At 48.5% G+C, this 21,754-nt stretch overlaps 2 protein-coding genes across 7 annotated transcripts in view; one reads left to right on the forward strand and one right to left on the reverse strand.

The window, feature by feature from the left end:
* Positions 1–402: 402 nt before the first annotated feature.
* On the reverse strand, positions 403–19,136 carry LOC137153348 (DNA-directed RNA polymerases I and III subunit RPAC2-like). Of its 6 annotated transcripts, XM_067548560.1 has the most exons (8): positions 18,979–19,136; positions 14,630–14,727; positions 13,516–13,592; positions 12,238–12,320; positions 8,516–8,600; positions 6,449–6,519; positions 4,120–4,193; positions 403–872 (listed from the first exon to the last, which is right to left on the reverse strand). In XM_067548560.1, the coding sequence occupies exons 1-8, from the start codon at positions 19,018–19,020 to the stop codon at positions 764–766; spliced, it is 639 nt and encodes a 212-aa protein (XP_067404661.1). In that variant the 5' UTR covers positions 19,021–19,136; the 3' UTR covers positions 403–763. The 6 variants fall into 6 exon arrangements, with proteins under 6 accessions (XP_067404661.1, XP_067404662.1, XP_067404663.1 ...); XM_067548561.1 differs by lacking the exon at positions 6,449–6,519 and having other exon boundaries at positions 18,979–19,134; XM_067548562.1 differs by lacking the exon at positions 4,120–4,193 and having other exon boundaries at positions 18,979–19,134.
* A 1,588-nt stretch (positions 19,137–20,724) lies between these two features.
* The window catches only part of VAMP7 (vesicle associated membrane protein 7), a 32,526-nt gene continuing 31,496 nt past the window's right edge, over positions 20,725–21,754 (forward strand). The window contains exon 1 of the mRNA XM_067548566.1: positions 20,725–20,864. The gene's annotated coding sequence lies outside the window, so the exon portion shown is untranslated. The remainder of the gene's footprint in view (positions 20,865–21,754) is intronic.

Here is a 21,754-nt window from a genome sequence, read left to right on the forward strand (position 1 = left end):
CCTTAATTGCTAGCTGCAGCACGCCATCCTGCTCCAGTCCTGGTCCTCTTCTGAACAGGAATGATCAGCTGTGCTGGTACTGTGCTGTGGCCAGACACCAGCCAGCATGTCACCAAGTTAGGAACTGAACGAGAAGTGAAAAGGAACCCTTGATCTCCAGTGAGTCAGAGCAATACCGGCTGCGTACCTAGGTACAGGACCACTGTAGGCCAGAGAGGCCTGCTAGATCATCCTGTCTAACATCCTGTATTTCACAGGCCAGGAAATTTCATCCCGGTCCTCCTGGCTTGAGCCCAATGCCTGGTGCTTGGCAAAAGCCTGTCTGTCAGAAAGACCAGTTTTGATACGAAGGCTTCAAGAGATGGCAAAGGCACCAAATCCCTAGGCAGTCTGTTCAAGTGGTTCATCACACTCAGGGATACGGTTCAGAGCCCTCTAAGGAAACCCCAGGCACTGCAAGAGGTGGGGCTGGAGATGCCTTAGGATGTGTTCTTCCCTGTCTCTCAGAACTGAACTAATGCTCCAGTACTGCACTGCTGGGCCTGCCATTTGGCAGGCGAGCCATAAACCCACTTGTGGTGGTCAAAGGGCCCATCACTGTCCTTGCTAGAGTCACAGCTGGGAACCTTCATGCGCTGGGGCCAGATTCCAGTGTAGGGATTATGAGAGCTGCTCAAAATATGGTGAAGAGCCTTCAGTGACCTAGTCAAGCAGTTCAGCCTGGTTTTCACCCCAGAGCTTCCCCAAGGGAACAATCTGGAATTTATTCAAATAGTTTCATGAAAATTTTTATGGTGAATTTCCGGGGGGGGCAGGGTTCAGGTTTTCTCCTCCTTTCTCTTTTCCTCTTGGTTCCCTTTTCCATTCTGCCACTGAAAAATAGGAAGGGAGGGGGAAGAAAACTGAAAATAAAAATCCTGATTTTCTTTTTCACTTTTGGGATTTTGCTTCTCTCTCACACACGCACACAGAGAAAGAAATTTCCACTTTGAAAAAAGTCCTATTCTCAATGCAAAAAAACCCAAAACTGTTTGCACACTTTTGAGCCGCTCTAGTAATGACAGGCTGCCCGGCTAAACACTTGCTCTACTTGATTGGGCTGTTCTGTCTTTTGCCTCTGAAAAGTTACACAGTGCTGCTCCTGCGTCCTCCCCCCGAGGTGCCTGCAGTGTCACTGGTGGCTGAATGCGTCCCATAGGGCGAGTTTTGAAATCATGAAATGCTCCAGGATGGAGGGCACTTTCTCAACAGCAAGTATTTTAAACTCACTGTGGTTTCTGTCAGGGTGCTGGTATTTCCAAACTCACCCATGGGGGGGGGGGGGGGGGGGGGGGGGGGGGGTGTGTGTGTGTGTGTGTGAGAGAGAGAGAGAGAGAGAGAGAACTTTATATAAACCCCATTCTCTTCTTTCCTGTGTGGTATGTGCTGACATCAGCACCACAGCCCTGTGTTAACCGCTATACATGTGCCCCGTCCCCACACTCTGGAATCAGTGTATTCGGTGGCAGAGAGACTGAGAGGATCCTAAAACCAGAGCCAGCTGACTGACTGAACTGATTTCTTGGCCCCAGTGGGTTTCCAAGTGCCAGTCAATAGATAGGCCAAGTCGCCGTATACTTTGGTGTAATGGAGCAGCTTGGAATTTCTAACGGGCAGGTAAAGTGGCAGCTGGGCTAGAGAGGATGGCCACTGCTTGTGGGGTTAGAGGATCCATGGGGTGAGCGAGTGCTGTAGATTTGCTCCTGTGGGAGAGGAAAGGCTGCAGGCTATTTGTCCTTTTTGGGTGATGGGGCAGCAAGGCAGGTGACAATACAGGACAGGCATTCTCTGGCATGTCCTTGAACTTTGCCTGACTCATTTGCTGGTTTCCAGGCCATTCGTTCCTGCCTGATCCTGTGATGTCTGGATCCTAGGGCCGCAGTCAAGAACAGTCATAAAGAAGGACTAGAGCTAGCAGGGGCTGTCTCCCTGGCGGGCAGGTCATGGGAGCAGGCATCAGGAACAGAGAGCGGGGCCTCATTTAGGAATGGCAGCTGTTCAGCATGCAGAAGGAGGGGCAAAGTGGGGGGATTAACTCACTTCACCAAGTCAGTAGTTGGGCTAATTCTCTTGGTTCAAGAGAGACTTTGGACCTTGGCAAAGGCCCAGATCCTGAGAGGTATTTAGGTGTCTAATTACCATTGATCTGAATTAGAGTTAGGTGCCTAAATACCTCTGAGGATCTGGGCCCAAGTGCGTAGTGCTTCGAGGGACAGGCGTGGGAAGAGGGTCCAAGCTGCCCTGGGTTTGGAGCACCACCTGATGGATGATCTGCAGAGCAACAGATTGTGCGTGTCAGCTGAACACTGCACCAGCAGGGGCAGTGGCAGGGGTTTTCAGAAGGAACAAAACAAAAATACTGGGGAACGAAAGAAGTTAATTAGTTTATAGCTGTAATTTTGCCCCTTCTTAGTGTCTTTCCTCTGCAAAAATGCTGCCAGCACCAACTTGAAAATGACAGCCCTTATCATGCCATCACATAAGGGAAGCAAGCACCCAGGCTTCATCACTAACTCAGAGCATGGAAAAGGGCCTCAGTCAAGTCCCTCCAATGCTTCATAGAATGGCGAGGAATTTGGGCTTGCGGTTCATTTAGTTCCACCTTTGGGGACCCCCTCGCTGCCCTGTGCCTTACTAACATGTAGGGCTAGGGGAGTTAGATACACAGCTCCCGTTAATTTCAATAGGAAATTTGCCTCTAAATCCCCCAGAGCCACTTTGAAGAGCTCAGCCATAAGCAGTGAGTGGTGTCAGTAAATACACAACACCCTGTACTTTCAACAGCCACAATCTGCTCATTGGCACTGGAAGGAGAGCTCAGTGGACTTTGCAGGGCTCAGACCAGACATGTCAATTGCAGGCACCCCAGGGGACCCATATTGAACAGCCAGACACAGACAGGCTACAAAATCCCTCTCCTTCCCATCCTAAAGGAGCAGTTTTCATCATTTCCACATTAAAACACTGATTTGCATGCAACGGTTTAGTGTTATAAATCTTTTAAAACTTTCAAAACAGCTTCAGCTCCACATGCTATAAATATTGCAACAAATCAGCTACTGTGAATTTATTCCAGCTCTGGATCCTGGCAGCTCCAGCCACATACTTGTTTAATGAGGGTGTCAATATCCCTCAGCATAGCTGTTCTCTGGCAGCTCACTGGAGCACCCTCTGCAATTCTCTCTTCAAATGCAACAGAGCTCAAAGCTCAGCCACTAGGTGTGTGAAAAGTTATTGAGCCCAACAGGAAACTGTTGCTGTGTTTTTGAACCCTTCTGTATCGCAGATGCATCTGAATGTAATTTCCCCAGCCTTAAAATATCAGCTTTGGACTGAAACCAACCCCAGGAAATTTTGGCCTGAAAGGAAAAAAAACGCTCAGCAAGTCTGCAGCCTTAATTCTAGCTTCCACTACCAGCAAAACTGATAATGCAACAATCTAGCCACCCATGGAGCAAGATCATATCTACGCTGACACCCCCGACTTTGAGAGGCAAATATTAGAGTTAAGCATGTATATACCCATTCCTCTCTTCCCATTGTGGGGAGAAAGAGAGGACAAGGAGGGCTTCAGAGCCAAATTTAGGGCTCACACAGCAGATGGTACACCCCACTACCTTGAACCATCAGAGAAAGTCACCCGTCAACTGCCAGAAGCCAGCTGGGTTTCAATCGTTTAAACTACAAGGTGGTTTATTCTCTGTCTGTTGGCCTAAGCTGAGCAATCATGGGATGAGCCTGTGTGTGTGAGTCAGTCCCTGGATGTGACCCCCTCACTAGGGTAATTGCCTTCTTGCTTGCTAGGTTTCTTATTTTTAACAATCCCCCTTTATTTGGGTTAGCAAATTTGGTGATCACGAGTGCACAGAAACTCAGATGGCACCACTAGAGGCAGGCTGGCCCTGTGTAAACATGCACCTCCCCTTCCTATCCCCCCCCAGCTCTGTCAAAGACTCACCAGGCTGAGCCCCACAAACTCATTCCTGCAGTGGCTCACGTCCCCTCCGCCCCCCTTGAAATCAGGCCCCTACCAGAGAAAGGCTGGGCACTGAAAAGTGCTATAGAAAAGTAAACGCTCACCAGCCCATTGCGCCCTCCCAAGCCAAGTGCTTGATGGGCCCTTGGACCACAGGGAAATGGACAGGATGGGCCAGCTGCGGTGGAGAGATGGGAAAGAATCATTATGAAATCCAGGGTCTAGAGGGTTTCTTGACCTAATGTCTGTGAAAGCAAACACACTGCCACCTTGTCACAGGGATCCAGTCCGTCAGTTTGTCTTGGAAAGAGCAACATAGAGCAAACCATGACATTTTATGCCTCGCCCTTTTCTTTTCTCTCTGTTAATAAAATATTTTCATGTTTGAAAAAGACTCTGGCTGTCTCTTATCATTGGGCAGCAGGCCTGAGAAGTCTGCTAAATACTTAATAGAGGGTCAACTGGTTCTCCTGGCTTTTGTGTTCATTTGGAGACTGCAGACCTTGCACACGTACCCCTCTACACATTCTCCCATGGGCTAGCACCTTGACAAATATCAACAAGCTAAAGGATTAAGAATGGCTTTACTTACGACAAAATAAAGGCAAATGGTCCCTGCTCCTAGAAGCCAGCAAGTAAACTTTAGGCGACTTTACGCCACATTGCACTTGGTATATATGCAGCAATGGGCCAGTTGCCAAGAGATGCTAATCAAGACCATGTCGGTATTGCTGTAACCAACGTACCTTGTGCAGTTCAAAGCAATCTGCTCTTGGGAGCAGAGTTAGCTGGGCACTGACATTTCTCAAGGGGTCAAATAGTTGGGGTGGCGCTTAGCTCACCCAGCCAGAGCAGCTGAACGCTAGGTGTTTCTTCTAAAACGATCAGCCTGAAATGACCAGTCTTCACTGACGTCACTGGTGCAGCATTAATATCCCGCTGAGATGCCTCTATGGGGACCTGATCTCACAAGGTCCCAATGCCGTCAATTCCTTTCAGAGTCAACAGGAGCTCAGGACACTGAGCAGCATGCAGGAGCAGGCCCTTGGCGCTGTTTCGGCAGCCTGGCTGACCGCAGGCTCAGGTGTCTGGTCACATGGGGAATGTATGAACTGCCAAGGAAAACCTGCGACACTGAGTCTTGGAGCTCAGATCGGCTGACACAGGCTCGCAGGGCCAAAAATAGCAGTGCAGGCATTTGCGGTGGGCTGGGGCCTAGGCTCAGAGAACCTCCCCCTCATGAGGTCTCAGAGCCCAGACTCTGCCCTGAGCAGGAATGTCTACACTGCTATTTTTAGCCCCGCTGCCTGAGCTCCAGAAGCCTGAGTCAATTGATCCAGGCTCTGGGACCGTGCTGCAGGTTTTTCTTTGAAGTGCAGACATATCCTTGTAGCAGCTTTCCTCTGCATCCAGTGCTGCATGAGGCTACATAACTAAGAGCTCAAGTCTTTTTAAAAATTATTTAATTTATGGAAAAGGAAGTTTAATTTCTGCCGAAACTCCTGGGGTGCACAGAGAAGTGCTGGTCCAGCTGGCAGGCCTGCTACGGGCTCAGTTCAAACACTTAATGTCTCTGAGATCGGAGCGGACATATTTTTTAGGAGAAAACCCCCCTCTGATCGAAAATGATTATAAAAATATCATTTAAAGATGAACTGAAAGCCTTTTAGCTTGACAGAGCTTGAGTTCAGGATCGTCTCTTCCTCCTGATGGCAATGCTAACTTCATGAGTTCCTTGTTCTTCCTTAATATTCAAATAATAATAATAGAAGCGTAGAAATGCTGGGCTGGAAGGGCCCTTGAGAGGTCTTCGGGCCTGGTTGTGAGGTGATGAGTCATCCGTGCATGACAGCCTGATTAGGCCGCATGCAGTGATGAATCATTCCTGGGCCTGGCTCTAGCCAGTCCTGAAGCCTGGAGCTGGTCTGGTGATTCTCAGGGACCAGCCCCATCACCGTTTCTGCCTGTGGGAGCAGACACATGCTGATCAGGCTCAGTGGCCAAGTGCCCTCTGCAAGCAAAATGAAATTTCCAGCACCCCACCACAGAGATGGTGGATATCATTTGAGGTCTCCAGAACCAAGGGGCCCAGCTACAATGGGAAAACGTCTTCCTACACGCACAGATCCCAGCAGCCCTGGTTCCCCTTGCGTTGTCAGCCACAAGCAGCCAAGATCTAGGCCCAAAGCTCCTACTACCAAAGAGCTGATGGGAACCATTGGAAGCGTCAGGGTTTCTCAAGCAATGTCACCTACTGTTCCTGCTGCGCCAGGCACTGTACTTGAACAACCAAACCAGGGCAGGGGTCATCATTGGCTTATTGAGAGGCAAAGCACTGGACTGGCCACCGCCACTCCTGGAGGGGGCAGGCACAATTCTCAATGACTTTGATGAATCCATTCATGTCTTTTCACTCCTGTCTGATGACCCAACCTGTGCCTGCTCCGCCGAAGTTGCCCTGCAGTTCCTCAGACAAGGCCCCTGATGCAGGTCGCTGACACAGCCTGGAACAAAGTAGCGCTGATTTACTATTTCTGTCTAGGTTTGAAGGATGAAATTAAGGATGAACCAGCCCAGGTCGTTCCCCCCCCATCCACCGTATTGCTCCCCTGCATCGCGTTGAGTATCCAAATGGTCAATCGACTGTTTGAGCAATGCCAGGAAAGAAGGAAGTTGTGCATTCAGTCCTTGCCTTATTCCCGTTATCCACCAGGCAATCACTGGATTTGATCCCATGCAGGTAGACATGAGACCAACGTGCCCCTTGTGACGCTGGCTGGATTAGGGGGACCATTTATGACATTATTTAACAGCAGTATTTCAAGATTTACAATAACTCGTATGAGATAGGCCATGGCAGGTACCAATAGAAAGATTATAATTTGCTAAGTATGATGATATTGTTTATGTACATGTGTCATAGTTATATTGGAATCATAGAATCATAGAATATTAGAGTTGGAAGGGACCTCAGAGGTTATCTAGTCCAACCCCAAGCAGGACTAACCTCAGCTGTATCATCCTAGCCAGGGCTTTGTCAAGCCTCAGCTTAAAAACCTCTAAAGATGGAGATTCCACCACCTCCCTAGGTAACCCATTCCAGTGCTTCACCACCCTCCTAGTGAAAAACTTTTTCCTAATGTCCAACCTAGACCTCCCAAACTGCAACTTGAGACCATTGCTCCTTGTTCTGTCATCTGCCACCACCGAGGACAGCCTAGCCCCATCCTCCTCAGAAAGTTATGGATATGTTTGTATCTGTATTTCAACTTGTGTTGTGTTTCTGGGCAACAGCCCAGACAAGATGGCTGCAGCACTAGCCTGCTTAATGGCCCATTAAGGAAACTCACACGTACAATGGGCCCAGGGAAGAAGCCAGGGATATACCTGATGACTCACCAGGACTCACTCATGTGACCCTGGGCTCCATCTTATTTCTGTAAATTTCCACAAGCAGCATGGCAAAGGCCAACAGACATAAAAGGCAGCTGCACCACATCCATTTTGTCTTCAGTCAATCAGTTTTCACCCACCTCTGGATCAACTCATCTACAACTGAAGCTGTGAAACAAAGGTACTGGATGTACACCAGAGGGACTGTATAAGCCTGCAAACGCCACAGTTCTACTGGAAACCTGATATATATGGACTTTCAAATCATTTGTATGTATCTGATTGCTTTAATCCTTTAACATTTCTCTTATAGTTTGTTTTCTTTCTTTTATAATAAACCTTTCGTTTTAGTTACTAAAGGATTGGCTGGCAGCATGGTATTTTGGGTAAGATCCAAACTTATATTGATCTGGTACTGTGGCTGACCCTTTGGGGTCAGGAGAAACCTTTTTGGTAAAGAGCATAGAGTTTAAATAACTGGTCTCTTTACTGGACCTAGTGGCTGAATGGGAGCCAAAGACTGGAATGCAGTAAAGGAGGCTGTGTGTATTTTGTTTTAGCTTCTTGATAACCAGTGTGAGGGAATCAGAAGCACTGTTTGTGGCTGGTTCGGAAGTCTGACTTCAGTGTCACCCACCAGTAATGGGAGAATCTGCTCTCCTTTTGCAGCCTGCCCTGACCTTGGCATTTTCAGGTGGCTACCCTAGGCATGGACGGGTCACACCCTCAGCTCAAGAGAAGGAATATTGTTGTCTGAATGGCCCGCCTGTCCTGTGGGGAACAAGGACACTTTGCCACCAGGTGCCCCCTCCTGTCCTGTTCCATGACAGTCTGGGAAAAAGAGACAGGTCCAACCTCATTAGAGGGGATGCAACTGGAAAGAATGACAGAAGTTAGTTCCCCAAGCAGACCCTCTCTGCTACCTTTACATATCCTGACTGCCGTAGACAATGACAATCTCACTTTCTGATCAAGCTCCGACTTTGGGCTTTGTCTACACCCAACGCAAGCTGCACACAGCTTGCATTGAAGGATTCTGGAGCCTGGCAATTTCACAAACATTAGATTTGCTAAAACAAACCACCTACTGTTGTAAAGGAAGCTTACCTTTGGAGGCAATCAATGGCAGCTTGCTGTCCTTGGGCCTCGTCGTCTGAGACTGCACCCCTCCGAGTTGTAATTCAAGACCACACTACATTGGGGAACAGTTAATATGGCTTTTGAAAAGGAAATCATGCCTCACCAATCCATTAGAATTCTTTGAGGGGGTCAACAAACATGTGGACAAGGATGATCCAGTGGATATAGTGTTCTTGGACTTCCAGAAAGCTTTTGACAAGATCCCTCACCAAAGGCTCTGAAGCAAAGTAAGCGGTCACATCCGCTCAATGTGCAGCAGTAGTTAAAAAAGCTAAAAGTGTTAGGAATCATTAGGAAAGGCATAGTTAAGATGACAGAAAATAGCATAATGCCACTATATAAATCGATGGTACACCCAAACCTTGAATACTGCATGAAGTTTTGGTCACCCCATCTCAAAAAAGATGTAATGGAATTGAAAAAATACAGAGAAGGGCAACAAAAGTGATTAAGGGTATGGAACAGCTTCCACATGACAAGAGATTAAAAAGACTGGGACTGCTTATTTTAGAAAAGAGGCGACTAAGGTGAGATATGATAGAGATCTATAAAATCAGGAACGGTGCGAAGAAAGTAAATAAGGAAGCATTATTTACCCCTTCACATAACACAATTAAATTAATAGTTAGCAGGTTTAAAATAAACAGAAGGAAGTACTTCGTCACACAACACACAGTCAACCTGTGGAACTCATTGCCAAGGGATATTTTGAAGACCAAAACTATAATTGGGTTCAACAAAGAATTAGACAAGTTCATGAAGGATAAGTCCATAATGGCTATTAACCAAGATGGTCAGGGATGCAACCCTATGCTCTGGGTGCCCCTAAACCTCTGCCTGCCAGAAGCTGGGAGTGGCCGATGGGGGATGAATCACTTGATAATGGGCCTGTTCTGTTCATTCCCTCTGAAGTGCCTGGCATTGGCCTCCATTGGAAGACAGGATACTGGGCTAGATGGACCATTGATCTCACCCAGTACAGCCATTCTTATGTTATGTTCTTACCTAGCTCTTATCAGTAGATCTCAATGCACTTTCCAAAGGATGCCAGCATCATCACCCCCATTTTACAACTAGGTAAACTGAGGCACGGAGCTGGGAGGTGACTTGCCCAAAGTCACCCAGCAGACTGGTGGCAGGAATAGAACCCAGGTCTGCTTACTCACAGTCCAGTGTGCTCTCCCTAGACCTTTAGGATCACTGTCTTTAGGGGCAAAGGACATTTACTCTCATGGGGGATGAGACAGAGCCTGGAAAGCAGGCTCTTGGAGGGTAAAAGGATCAAACTCTTCTGTCTTAAAATACACGGAGCTTGAGTCTTCTTACCTTTATACAAGTGAAAATGAGGATTTCAAACAGTGCAAAGGAGATTGGAATCAGGTGGATGGATTAGTAAATGTTTACGTCTCCATATGGATAATGTTATGGATTTGGGATCCAAACTGATCCAACTGATTTATTGCAAAGGAATCATATCTGTTCCCCTTGTACATTACATGTAATTTACGCTGTTTGGTTAAGACACTCCCCACAACTCAAGCTGGGGATGAGTGAAGCCTAATGATACATTCTCTGCTGTTGTAGCGAATGAGCAGAGTGACCCATTAGATAATTAAACAAATGGGATCATGATAAACCCACAAACCTGGTGGTGGATTTGCTCTGTGCTGTGCACCAAGAGCTCAGTCAAGGGAATCTGACATAGAAGAATCTTGCTTTCTGAACTGCTGCTTTTAAAAAACATACATGCTCACAAGAAAGGCACAGACACACCGGTAGTGGGAACTGCACTTCATGGCACAGATGAAATCTTAATGCTCCCGTTACTCTGGTTTTTGCATCTAGCATTCCAACACCACGAAAACATATTCAGAGTTTCTCCCAAGCAGTAGATAAAGAGTTAGGTGGAAGCCATCCACGCACCCCAAAAGTAGGAGGAGTGCGGAAATGAAAGACATTTACAGAGAAGGGATGAAAGCTGCAAAATTAACATCAGATTTCAAACACTGCAGGGGGTGAGAGGCGCTTTAATCATTAGACTAGACTCTAAAACAGAACTTGAAGTGATTCTAAGGCTGTGAAGACTTCTAAGGGTGGGAATAAAAGTGTGCTGGGTGCTGCCAAGCTGAGATTTCGGGAAATCCCTTTCTTTTTCCAGATCCTGATCTGTGGCGAGTCTGAATGGAGGGAAATGCAAGGTGGACTGAACTATCCAGCATTTATTAGAGAAATTACAGTCTGCTTCAGGACAGTCATAAAAAAATAAAATCTCTTTCAACCGGGAAATTAAACATAAACAAACACTATAAACACATCCATCCAGTGCTCCAGCAGTGCAACGGCTAGTCCATTTCCGCCTCTCCCTGGGCCTTGTATTCCTTTATGCTTGCCTGCAAATGAGATCAAATGACCAGTGTCAATGCTGTATGTTTGATTAACTAAAATACACCTGAAGAGCTTTATGAGAAACTCTCTGGTTCTGAACATAATGTCCAGGGCAGAGTAAGACAAGAAAAGGGCAACATTTAACTTGCCTGGGGCTCCCACTTGAAAAGACTGGAGGGTCAAGAGGAGGATCTAAGGGGAGCAAGAGTAGCTGATGAGCTTCAGATGCTCTGAGAAATGGCTGTGTTTTATTTCTGATCATAACATAGGATCACTGTAAGGGAAGCGATACAGCACCCCCAGGAGTAGACCCTATGTCAGCCTGCCTATTGACACAGATGCTTTCCAGATTACAGCAGTGTGTTTTAAAGAGAACAAATTCAGAACCCACTTCTGCCCGCACTGAAGTCCCTGCCACTGCTCCCATGGACTTCCACGGGTGCAGCAGGATGCCTTCTTTCAAAAAGCATAAGTCCCTGTTCTTTAGGGTGAGGGGAAGCAGATCACTGCATCAGTTTATTGCTGATTGATCCCAGACTTATTCTCAGACTCCCTGCTGCAGCCAGGTTCCATATGCACCACTCACACGCAAGCCTTGCGGTCCCTTCTATAAGCCATCTTTCACACTGACCCTCTTACACCCCACCCCACCAAACTGTCTCTATGATGCATTAGCCATTCCCTGCCACAGGCAGGATTATTGAGCCCCAGGTGACTTTCCAAAACCCCATCCTCCTGTATGGCAGAAAAAATGTCTCTTCCAAGTGGAGGGGAAAACCCCTCTGATGCACCCCAATGACACTCAGATTTGCTTTACTTTCCACTACAGTAAAATGTAATGAATGAGGGAAAATAAAAGTATTTTGCATTTACCTTGTATAGCAACTTTCATCTGAGGATCCCAAAGCTCTGTACAAACACTGCTTGCCCCTCAGAACTCATCTCTGAGAGGCAGGTGAAGTGTCATTTTACAGATGGGGAAACCAAGTCACACAGAGATGAAGAGACTTCCCCAAGGTCTCAGAGTGATTTAGTGTCAGAGCTGGTCAGAGAGCTAAGTTTGCTGACTCCCAGTTCCACTGCTCTAACTACTACCACATGCTGCCTCCAGATATGACCTGAGCATGGGGACAATGGGACCAAGGAGGCGATCAGTTAGATAACAGCTGCAGCCATGGAGATCGCAGGGTGAAATACACGAGAATGCCTCTGTCTGTCAATCAATGAGCCAGATATTTCTCTCCTTCACAGATCATGGAAGAGGAGAGGCCCAGAGTCATTCCACCATGGAGCAGTGACCTCACCTCGAACTTGCTGAGCACGTGCTGGCAGACGTCCACCAGTTCCGTCAGTCCTCTCCGGAATGGCTCGACGGCTGGGAGTTCCCCTTCAGAAAATGAGCAGCGTTCTCAGAAAGTGTGGCTGGCCCCAGGATGGGACCCCGGACCTTTCCCCTCCTAACCCAGTTCTGTAGTGACCAACCATCACACGCCTCTTTGGTGGCCCCTGTGATGAGGTGGGGATCTTAGGGCAGTTCCCAGTGACAAGCGTCCACGTCATACTCCCTCCCACTCCCATCAGCAGTCTGAGACAAGAATCCAAGGACTGACTGGGACACAAGTTCAACCCTCTATGGTTCAGAGACATAAGTCCAGGCTGACGCTCTTGGGCAGGGGATAGTGTAGGGGAAGCTTGCCTTGCAGTTACCCTGTTTGTGCCGTGGCCAGACAGAGGGCTCCACACTCCGGGACTGGCAATCCAGCACTTTTCATCAGTGCTAAATTCTTCAAAAAATTAAAAAGCAACCAGGCACAACATGGCTATTTCCAGGGGCTCTTCTCTTCTACACAACCAACTTTCAAGGCCAGAGGAGAGGGGACTTGTGAGCTGGGAACCAAATCATCAGCTCTGGCTGGGTTTTTATTCAGAGCAGCAGAAGCAAGACAATTGTGAGCTAGGAGTGGAAATGGAACAGCTCATCAGCCTCACTTTTGTGATGGCAGATACAGTCCTTGGCGAGTCCTGCAGGCTGCCTTTTGGTATGGCCATCAGGACAGGAGGCTGGGAACACAGTGTACTGCACACAGAGGACTGCCTGCTGCATGGAGCATTTGCGGCGCTATTCACCCCAGGAATGACCAATATTTGCCCATCAAGCTCTGTAATATCCCGGATCCGCTGTTTAGTGTGTAAAGTAACAAGCCTTATGTGAAGATCTAACTGGGAGGGGGCAGCCTGGGAGCTAACTAGGGGGCAATGCCAGGTGGGATTCCCAGTGATAAGTGAGGCTTTGGGACCCTGGCTCCTCAGGCTTACTGATTACTGCAAAGGACACGTCTGGGCTCTGCAGTGGGGGATGACGGAGACCAGCTGTATCATTAATCAAGCTGCACTGATCATGGAGGTTGCTGCCCAGGGACAGTGATTGTAGCTGTCCAGCAGAATGGTGGGGCCCAGGACACGCAGAGGGAGGGGGTAAAGACTTCACTTCTCCTCACTAGTTTGGCAGATCCATGGTGTCAGGACCAGACATGGCAAGGGACAGCTGCCCAGAGCCAAGGGAAGCCCAGCTGCATTCCTACCTCTGGTCTGGATCCGGAAGTTGATTTTGCTTTCAGATGGGTGGGTGATGCTGTAACCACAGAACTCCACTTCAGAGCTGCAGGAAGAGACAGACAGCAGTAAGCACAAACGGGCTCTCAGAGTCTGTAGCAAGCCAACTGCAGAGACATTCGTGTTCAGGGAGCTTCCGAAGCAACCAGACCTACACCGTGTCCTGCTTCCACGTGTTTCGAAAGCAATCCCTTCCCATCGGGTGCAGAGGGGAAGGTGTGCTGCTGCGGGGTGGAGTGAATCCTAAAGTGAGTGGGATATGGAGCAAAATAAACATCCCCCTGCCTCTTCCACATTGTGGATGGATTTCTAGGCTGCCCAGCATTAAACCTGGCACCAGTTGGGTGGTTGCCGTGGCTTTAAGCAGCTGAAAGGAAGTACAGTCTAAAGGATACAGCAGGGGAGTGGGAATGGGGAAAGCTGAGCTCCTTGGCCAGTTCGTTGGCTGCTGTGGTTCTGATGTGCAAAGGTTGGGGAACGGATCGGACCATGGCCAAGATTTTTCCTCCCCCACGTGCTGTGCTGTGGGCCAGATAGCTGCTGCCCTCTCACCGAGAAGCGAGTACATTTCAGAGGATCCTGTATGTAGAGCTGAGAGCACAATTCCTAGCGAAGAGTTTAGCACTGTTTTGCTGATGATGATTTATCGTAAGCAGCTCCCATGACTATCACAATTTGTCTTTGAAATTATCAAATGAAAAACCTGCTCCCTGAATACTTCTGGGGCTGTAACTCACAACAAGAAGTTCCCCACAAATATTCACTACTGGATAATCTGGATAGGGTCGTGTAGGTCATGTGATATTATTCTTTTGACTGGAGGAGCATAAGAATCAGGCTCCCAGTGCAAATATTTGCGTTTGCAAGTTCAAAATGAACTTCTCTAATATTCACTTGAACACTGGCTGTTTCCCAAAGGGGCACAGATACAGTCGAAGTAAATTCATTTACAGAAATCAACGAAGGGAGATTTGCAATATTCACCCAGCTCCAGCAGCGACAGAGGCGCTGGATCGTGTACCAGATGTCAGGACAGGGAACGCAGCTCTGAGGTGGTACTAGTTATGCCAGGACTCCACTTACTTCTTCATGATCATGTACCGGAGGGAGTTGCCAAGTGTGTGGTCTTCATCATGTAACACAAAGGTGATGCAGCTTCCATCCGTCCCATCTGCCTGGACCTGCCAGAGATGGGGAAGCAAGAGGAGCACAAGCATATGGTTATGTCTCCAGATGATTTCAGCTCCAACTAAAGTAACTAAGGCCAGGCCTACACTAGAAAAATGACCCTTCTGCTTCCTGGTGTTTGCAACAGATTCAGCTACCCAGGGTCTGACTGGCAGCATAGACTGGCACAAACCATCTTTGTTCATTGCTACGGCAGAAGAAAGTGGTTGAGACTTGCCAAGAGCTTGTTTTCGGAGGAACTCCACAGCTGGAGTATGGGCCCACCACATATATTCCATGCCCCCAGGAAACCTGGAGGAAAAAAATATAAAGCCAGAGCCTGCCATCTTGGAGTCTAGTGACTTCTAGGCTGCCTGCTAGATGACAGCTATCTATACTGCACTAGATGAAAGCTAGGAATGATTATTATATGCACAGTCAAAGGGTTAATGTTATCCTAGGTTCTGATCCTTCCCTTCCTCGCACACCCAAAATTCCCAGCCTTCAAAGGGAATTTTGGAAGCATGAATCCAAGAGCCCAACCTCAACATCCTTTAATATCAAACTGTTCTTGGATTTCATTCCCCAGGGGACACATTCCAGATCCAGCAATAACTATCTGGCAGCACTAAGGCCAGGTCTACACTGACGGCGAAATTTGGCAGCAGTCAACATGAGTTACGCAAGCTACACAGAGCTACTCATCATATCACAGATCTCTCTGCTTAGAGGGGCTGTGATTTAGGACTGTGAATTATTTAACCTTGTCTGTGGTACCTACACACTGCAGTGATGGCTGCATTAGCACTGCATAGAGAGGGACTAGATTAGTTTGACAGGGTGGTGGCTAGTTTATATTTGGGACACTTGTTTTTATTTGCATTCACTGGGCAATCTGGAGAGTCAGTTTATACACAAGTTGTCTTGTGTGCAACTCCACATGGTAACTGGTTAGGGACCATGGCACAAGTACCAAATACCCTGACATCTCTTGTATCAAGCAATCCATCCCAGTCCCCTTTCTTTTTTACTGTGTGCGGGTCTGTCTACTATAGGAAGGTTCTAGATCAAAGTGTCTGATTTGCTGTCTAGGGGCCTGATTCTTCTACCCTTTCTCACATCAGCGTCAATGGCAGTACTCATGTGAACTAGGGTTACTCACATGAGGAGAGATTTGCAGGATCTGGCATCTGGTTGGAACAATAACTGACCATGGTTCCTTTTTATAACAAGGCAATAAATAACAGATACTATTAACAACCACCCATTTGTTTCCCCTGTGCAGCCACCTCCCTTCTCAAAAGCCCATTGACTGGTTGGTTGGTTGGCAGGCTGCTGGAGATTCTGGAGGAGATGTTCCAAAAGTAATAATTTACATGGTCTTGGGCTGCTGGAAAAGCAAGTTCCTTTCCCTAGTAAGTGATACAAAACCAGCTGTGGTGAACTGTGGCGCCATCTAGTGTATTGGCTGGGAGAAAAAATTAAAAGGGACATGGTAAAGAAAGATATGGTGGTGAAATAATATCTTCTATTGGACCAACTTCTGTTAGCTTAAAAGTTTGTATCTTTCATGAATAGCTGTACCTCAAGTGAAAGCCTGAAGAAGAGCTCTGTATAAGCTCGGAAGCTTGTCTCTTTCACCAACAGAAGTAGGTCCAATATAAGATATTACCTCACTCACCTTGTCTCACTAATTACAGGACCAGCACTGAAACTAGCGAAGAAAGGCAGCCATGGAAAAAGGTTTGGGTTCATGGGTAGAAAGGCCAGTCTGGAACTCCCACCACAAGAGCAGAATAATCTTGTAACGTGTGTCGATTTAGAGGGTGGGGCAAATCTCCACCAAGATAGATCTTGCAGCTACCAAACTGATTATCTGAAACTCCTTGGGTCTCGTTATAAAAACTTCCCCTGAAAAACAGAGCCCATTTTAGAAAGTATTGACCCTGGGTTCTAAACTAGCTCCATCTAATATAGCATAGACCTAGCTGTTCATATTCCCTGTAGGATAATCTTGGTGAAACCAAAACACAGGGCAACATGATGAAATGTTTCAAGGAATTAAAACAATAGGATATCGGATCTCACTCTTCCACCCATTTTTTAAAATGTCTCTTTTGTTCCTTCTCAATTTCTCCCTCCCTCCGCTGTTGGCTTGGGCTTTAATTTGGTCGCTGTGTCATTTAGCTCCATGAAAGGTTTTATAGACAATAAAGCGGTGTCACATCCCGTGTGCTGATAAGCATTAGACAGGCAACTGATGTTTTTAAAGATCCAGGGTGAAAGCTGCACCCAAAAGCATCCTCCACCCCTTGTGACAAACCCTCTGGGTTCGAGAAATCTCTGTGCAAACATACCCCCACTGCTTCCATGAGCTAAGGGAAGCACAAACTGGTGGATCTGGTCCAGAACAGATAAGCCAGGGGAGAAGGGAAGCCTGCCACCAAGCACTCCTATCTATCTTTGGCACTACATGGACCTCACACTGCAGTCTCTAAGCATCTTACAGCCTTTAACAGAGCTGGGCAGGGCCATTAACCCTATTGTATAGATGGGGAAATGTGGCCCAGAGAGCAAGCAACTGGTGGAGGTCCCATGGGAAGTTGTGACAGAGCAGGGAGACCCAGGTTCAATTCCCAAGTCCTTGGCTGGTGCCCTAACCACCATCCATCCTCAGATGTCCCTTAGACTTTACAGGCTACCCTCCATGTGGCCGGTCCACTGGCTTCTAGCTCTGTATATCAGGAGAAGACAGGTGAAGGGGGAAATAATGGCTACTTGCCACAGCGCTACCCCAGCCCCAAATCAAACCAATCCAGGGCCTACCCCAGGAAACAAGTTCCTATTGGCCATATCACTCTTCAGCCTGGGCTGGTTCCGTCTGCTCTGGGCAACACAGAGCTGCAGGGGATCGGCAGCACAACTCCAGCAGAAGCCACACTGCAATGAAGCAGGGCTGTGTAGATGGCAGTGACTTGTGCCCATGCCCAGTGTCACCAGCAGCTCTCCTATGACCTATACATTTATCAGGGGGGTGGGGTGGGGGCAAACCTCCTGCCCCTTCTGTGAATTGCTGATAGAAAGGTTCCCTCCCCGATGTGTGATTAACCCTTGCAGGGAAGCACTGAGTCCACAGAAATTCATTGCTACACAAGGGACGTGATTTTGTCTGCTACACACAGCTGCATATCGATCTTTTAAAAGCAAACATTAATCTCCCAGTTGTTCCACTGCTAGGCTCCCCATGCAGCTGGGATTTCACATTCAACTTTCAGTTTGGGCACAATATTCATTTTTAGAGAACGGTTTAATTTAATGTATCAAGTTACAGTCAATTGAACCCTCCCTATGAAGGCCTACACATTTCACTTAGCATCTCAGCTTGGTCCCAACTGCCACTGAGATCAATGCCAAACTCCCCATTCTTTTCAACATTAGCAGGATTGGGTCACAGATTCAGAGATTCCAAGGCCAGAAGGGACCACTGTGATCATCCAGTCTCACTGCCTGTATAACACAAGCCAGAGAACTGCCCCAAAAGAATCCCTAGAGCAGAGCTTTTAAAAAGCTTCTAACTTCACATGACTACTAACTTCTAACTTCTAAGCTTCTAACTTCACATGACTACGTGATTTCTCTGTACAGGAAAAGTCACGTTTCCAGCACTCGGGCTGTAAAGAAAAGCTTGAAAACATGCCCCCCAACAGCCTCAAAACCCAGAAGGCAAATACTGTAAAAAGAGCCCGTCCCTTAGAGTGTAAGATTCCCTGGTTTGGAGGAGGTATTACCCGGTGAGGTCTGTGTGAAGGGCTGGGCCTGGCATACCGGGCTGTGGAGGGACTGGGCGCCTGCGGTTGCCCCTGCCCCTGCCGGGGGCCAGAAAACAGACCCGACTCCGGCTGCGAGCCGCCTGAGTGACCTGAGACCAGCCTCCCTTCTCCGTGCCTCGAGCCCAACCCCGCCTGCGGAAGAGCGATAACTAGGCGCCTGCCGGCCCGGCGGAGCCCAGGAACGAACCCGTGAGTTAGGCAGGGCCCAGGCCGCTCCGTGACACCAGCGCCGAGCCGACGGCAGCCGGAGAGGTGGGAGAGCCCCCGGGCTGCAGCGGGGCAGGAGCAGGTCACCGCGTGGCTCTTCTGCCCCAGGCCTGAGCTCCAGCCCGGCTCCCTCCTGCTTCCAGCGCCCAGCTGGGCCAGGGGCCCCAAGTCCCGGGGGGGGGCGCAGCAGGCGGCCAGGGAGCCCCGGCCTCGCAGACACTCACTCACCATCTCCAGCACCGGTTTCCTCTCCACCTCTTCGTCAGCCATGACCGCAGCGTCTGCCCGCGGCTGCGCTGGGCTGGGGGGAGGATCCGCCGGGATCCCTTCCCCCGTCTCCTCCGCCGAGGGATTCTGGGAGGCGTAGTCCTCTCCCCTCTCCCTCCCCCGAGAACTAAGCCGGAAAGGGCAAACAAGGGGGTTGCAGGGGTGTTCTGAGATCACTGTCCCAGCATTGCTAACTTGGAGTCTCTCTCTGTCTCTTCGCTGTGTTTCTTAAAGCCCCCAGCTCCTGGAGTCCCGCGATGGCCCGGGATTCTCAACTTGCAGTGTTCTAAAGTCAGTTTCTAACCCTCTGTTGAAGAGAAAAGCTTGAAAATGTGACCTGAGTGCATCCTAAAGGCTCAAAATCTCAGTCGGGGTAAAAAAATAAGGAGTCAAGGCCTCTAAAATCAAGAGATTAGCTTAAAAATCACTAGATTTAAAATATAATGAAGTTGGGTTTTTTTTTGTTTGTCTTCTGGTGCTGGTATGTGTATGGTTCATGCTTTCATGCTTTTCTCTGCAGCCAAAAAGGTCAGAAACTTACCCTTTGTTTAAAATGAAAGCTGAAACGTAGCCATGAAGTACGGTTATCAAATATTGCAGCAAAATTGCAAGGATTGGCAATACTGGAAACCAGAGGTCAGATAAAAGGAACTCCAAATGTACTATTAACAAATGAAAGAAAATAATTGTTTGCTTGACCACAGTTACTCCATTTTGTTGTTTTTAGTGTTCTGCTTTCGGTTGGGGTCACCCTCCCGCTCCTTTTTAATATGTTTATGGTGCTTATCCCTGCCAAGGTTAGAGAGAAAGATTAGCTGAAGAAACGAGGAGTCAGTTATAATTTAGTTTTTGTTTTTTTGCAGTCTTGAGACATAGTCTAGACAATGTTGATAGATAAGTTGAAACCTTTTGCCCTTGTTTTTATGTTATGCATATGTTTATAGTTAGAAGTATAAACTGTAACGTTAACAGTAATAATAATAATAATTTGAGTGTACCAATAAGCATTAAGAATTTATGCATATATAATTTCTTTGTTTGTGTTTGTATAAATATGCAAGAGAGCATGCCTTCGGGGTCTCACACTGACCACTTGTTGGGAAGTGTCCGACCTCTGCAGAAATAAAACTTGGAGACTGCCCAACTACCTGCGTGGATCTCTTTTCCTGGTGCAGGGTAAACGAACCTCATTTGGATATTTCTCCAACACAAACCAACAAGGCAAAACAAAAAAGACACTCGTGGTTTTTAAGCCAATTTCATGAATTTGAGGGGCATGGCTCAGGTTTGGACACTTAGAGTTGGTGACGCTGCTCTTGTGGCACGCTAATTCCACGCTGAGGCGCTCCTAGGGCCTGCGGGTGTGTGACACTGCCGGTTAGCCTGGGGACTGGGAGCTACACTGAGAGCAGGATTAGGAAAAGAAGGGGCGTGGAAAATATTTTTAAAGGCCAGTCTCCCCCCAAGCTATACACTTGGCACATAACCAGCCATGCATCTGCATCCCCAAGCAATGTGTGCTGTGGGAAGACGACCGAAGCCGCCCGCTGGCTCGTCCGCAGGCTGCCTGCCGCCCTAGCCTCTGACAGGCTCGGCAGACTTAGAACTACAATATCCAGAAGGCAGCGCGGCTGTGTGATGTTTCCCAGCGTGCAGGGCGCCCCTCCCCGCTTTGGTGACTACATTTCCCATGAGTCGCCGCGGCGTCGGGAGCGTCCTCAGCGGAAGTGCACGTGCTCTCCGAGAGGAGGATTCTATACAGTCAGCAGAGGGGAAGGTGTCGGCGACTGAGGAGGCGAGGCTGGGCTGGGAAACCCCCGGCCCGGAGAGGAGGCCGTGGGGCGCAGGTGAGAGGGGGCGTGGTGGGGGTAGGGGGAGGCCTGAGTGGGGGGAGGGAGCAGGCGAGCCTGGGGGGGTGGGCGGTTGGACTGGGGACGTGAGGGGGTTAGAGGGGTTGGATTGGGGGCGGGAGCTCTGGTGGGTGGACGGGAGGGGGTTAGGGGTCGGACTGAGGGCGGGAGGGGTTGGATTGGGGGCGAGAGCTGTGGGAGTGGGCGGGAGGAAGTATGCGGTTGGACTGGAAGTGGGGATTAGAGGTTGGTCTGGGGGCAAGAGAGGATATGGGGTTGGAGTAGGGGTGGAAGCTGTGGGAGGTGGGTAGGAGAGGATGACGGGCGGTAGAAGTGGAGGTCAGGAATGAGTCTGGGGTGTGGGATCAATAAAGCAGAAAGAGGGGATGTGGGCCGCAGTGGGGGACTAGAGGTAGGAGGAGGGGAGAGCAGGGCGGGGGAGGTAGGAGGAGTGGGAGTTACTCCCAAGGAGAGGTGCTGGAGCCCAGGGCAGAGCTAGGGACTTTGAAGTCTCATTGTGCAGAAACATTTGTTAGTAGCTACTGCGCCGTGGAACAAGGGGGGAGGTGGTGTCCAAACGTAGTGGCTGCTGTCTGTACACCTGTGGGGTGTCTCCTGGAAGCTTCACCTAGAGAGACATTGCAGCCTTGCGGACTTGCCTCCCATAGGACCCTTGAAGTTGCAGTCTGGAAGCACTCTAAACATCTCCTTTAACCCTGCCTGTCCGTGTTGTTTGTTCAGTTTCCTAGTTTTATCTTGTTTATTTACTGCATTTCTCTTCTCTTGGGCAAGATTGTTGGTTTCACTTTCAGATTCTGGTACATAGGTGAAAGCTGTATTGCTGAGCTTGTAAACGCTCAGAAGGGCATTTAACGCCAGTCCTCAAA

Source organism: Emydura macquarii, unplaced genomic scaffold, assembly GCF_026122565.2.
Source record: "Emydura macquarii macquarii isolate MOO-44397 ecotype Brisbane River unplaced genomic scaffold, CSIRO-AGI_Emac_v2 contig_1253, whole genome shotgun sequence".
Classification (NCBI taxonomy): domain Eukaryota; kingdom Metazoa; phylum Chordata; order Testudines; family Chelidae; genus Emydura; species Emydura macquarii.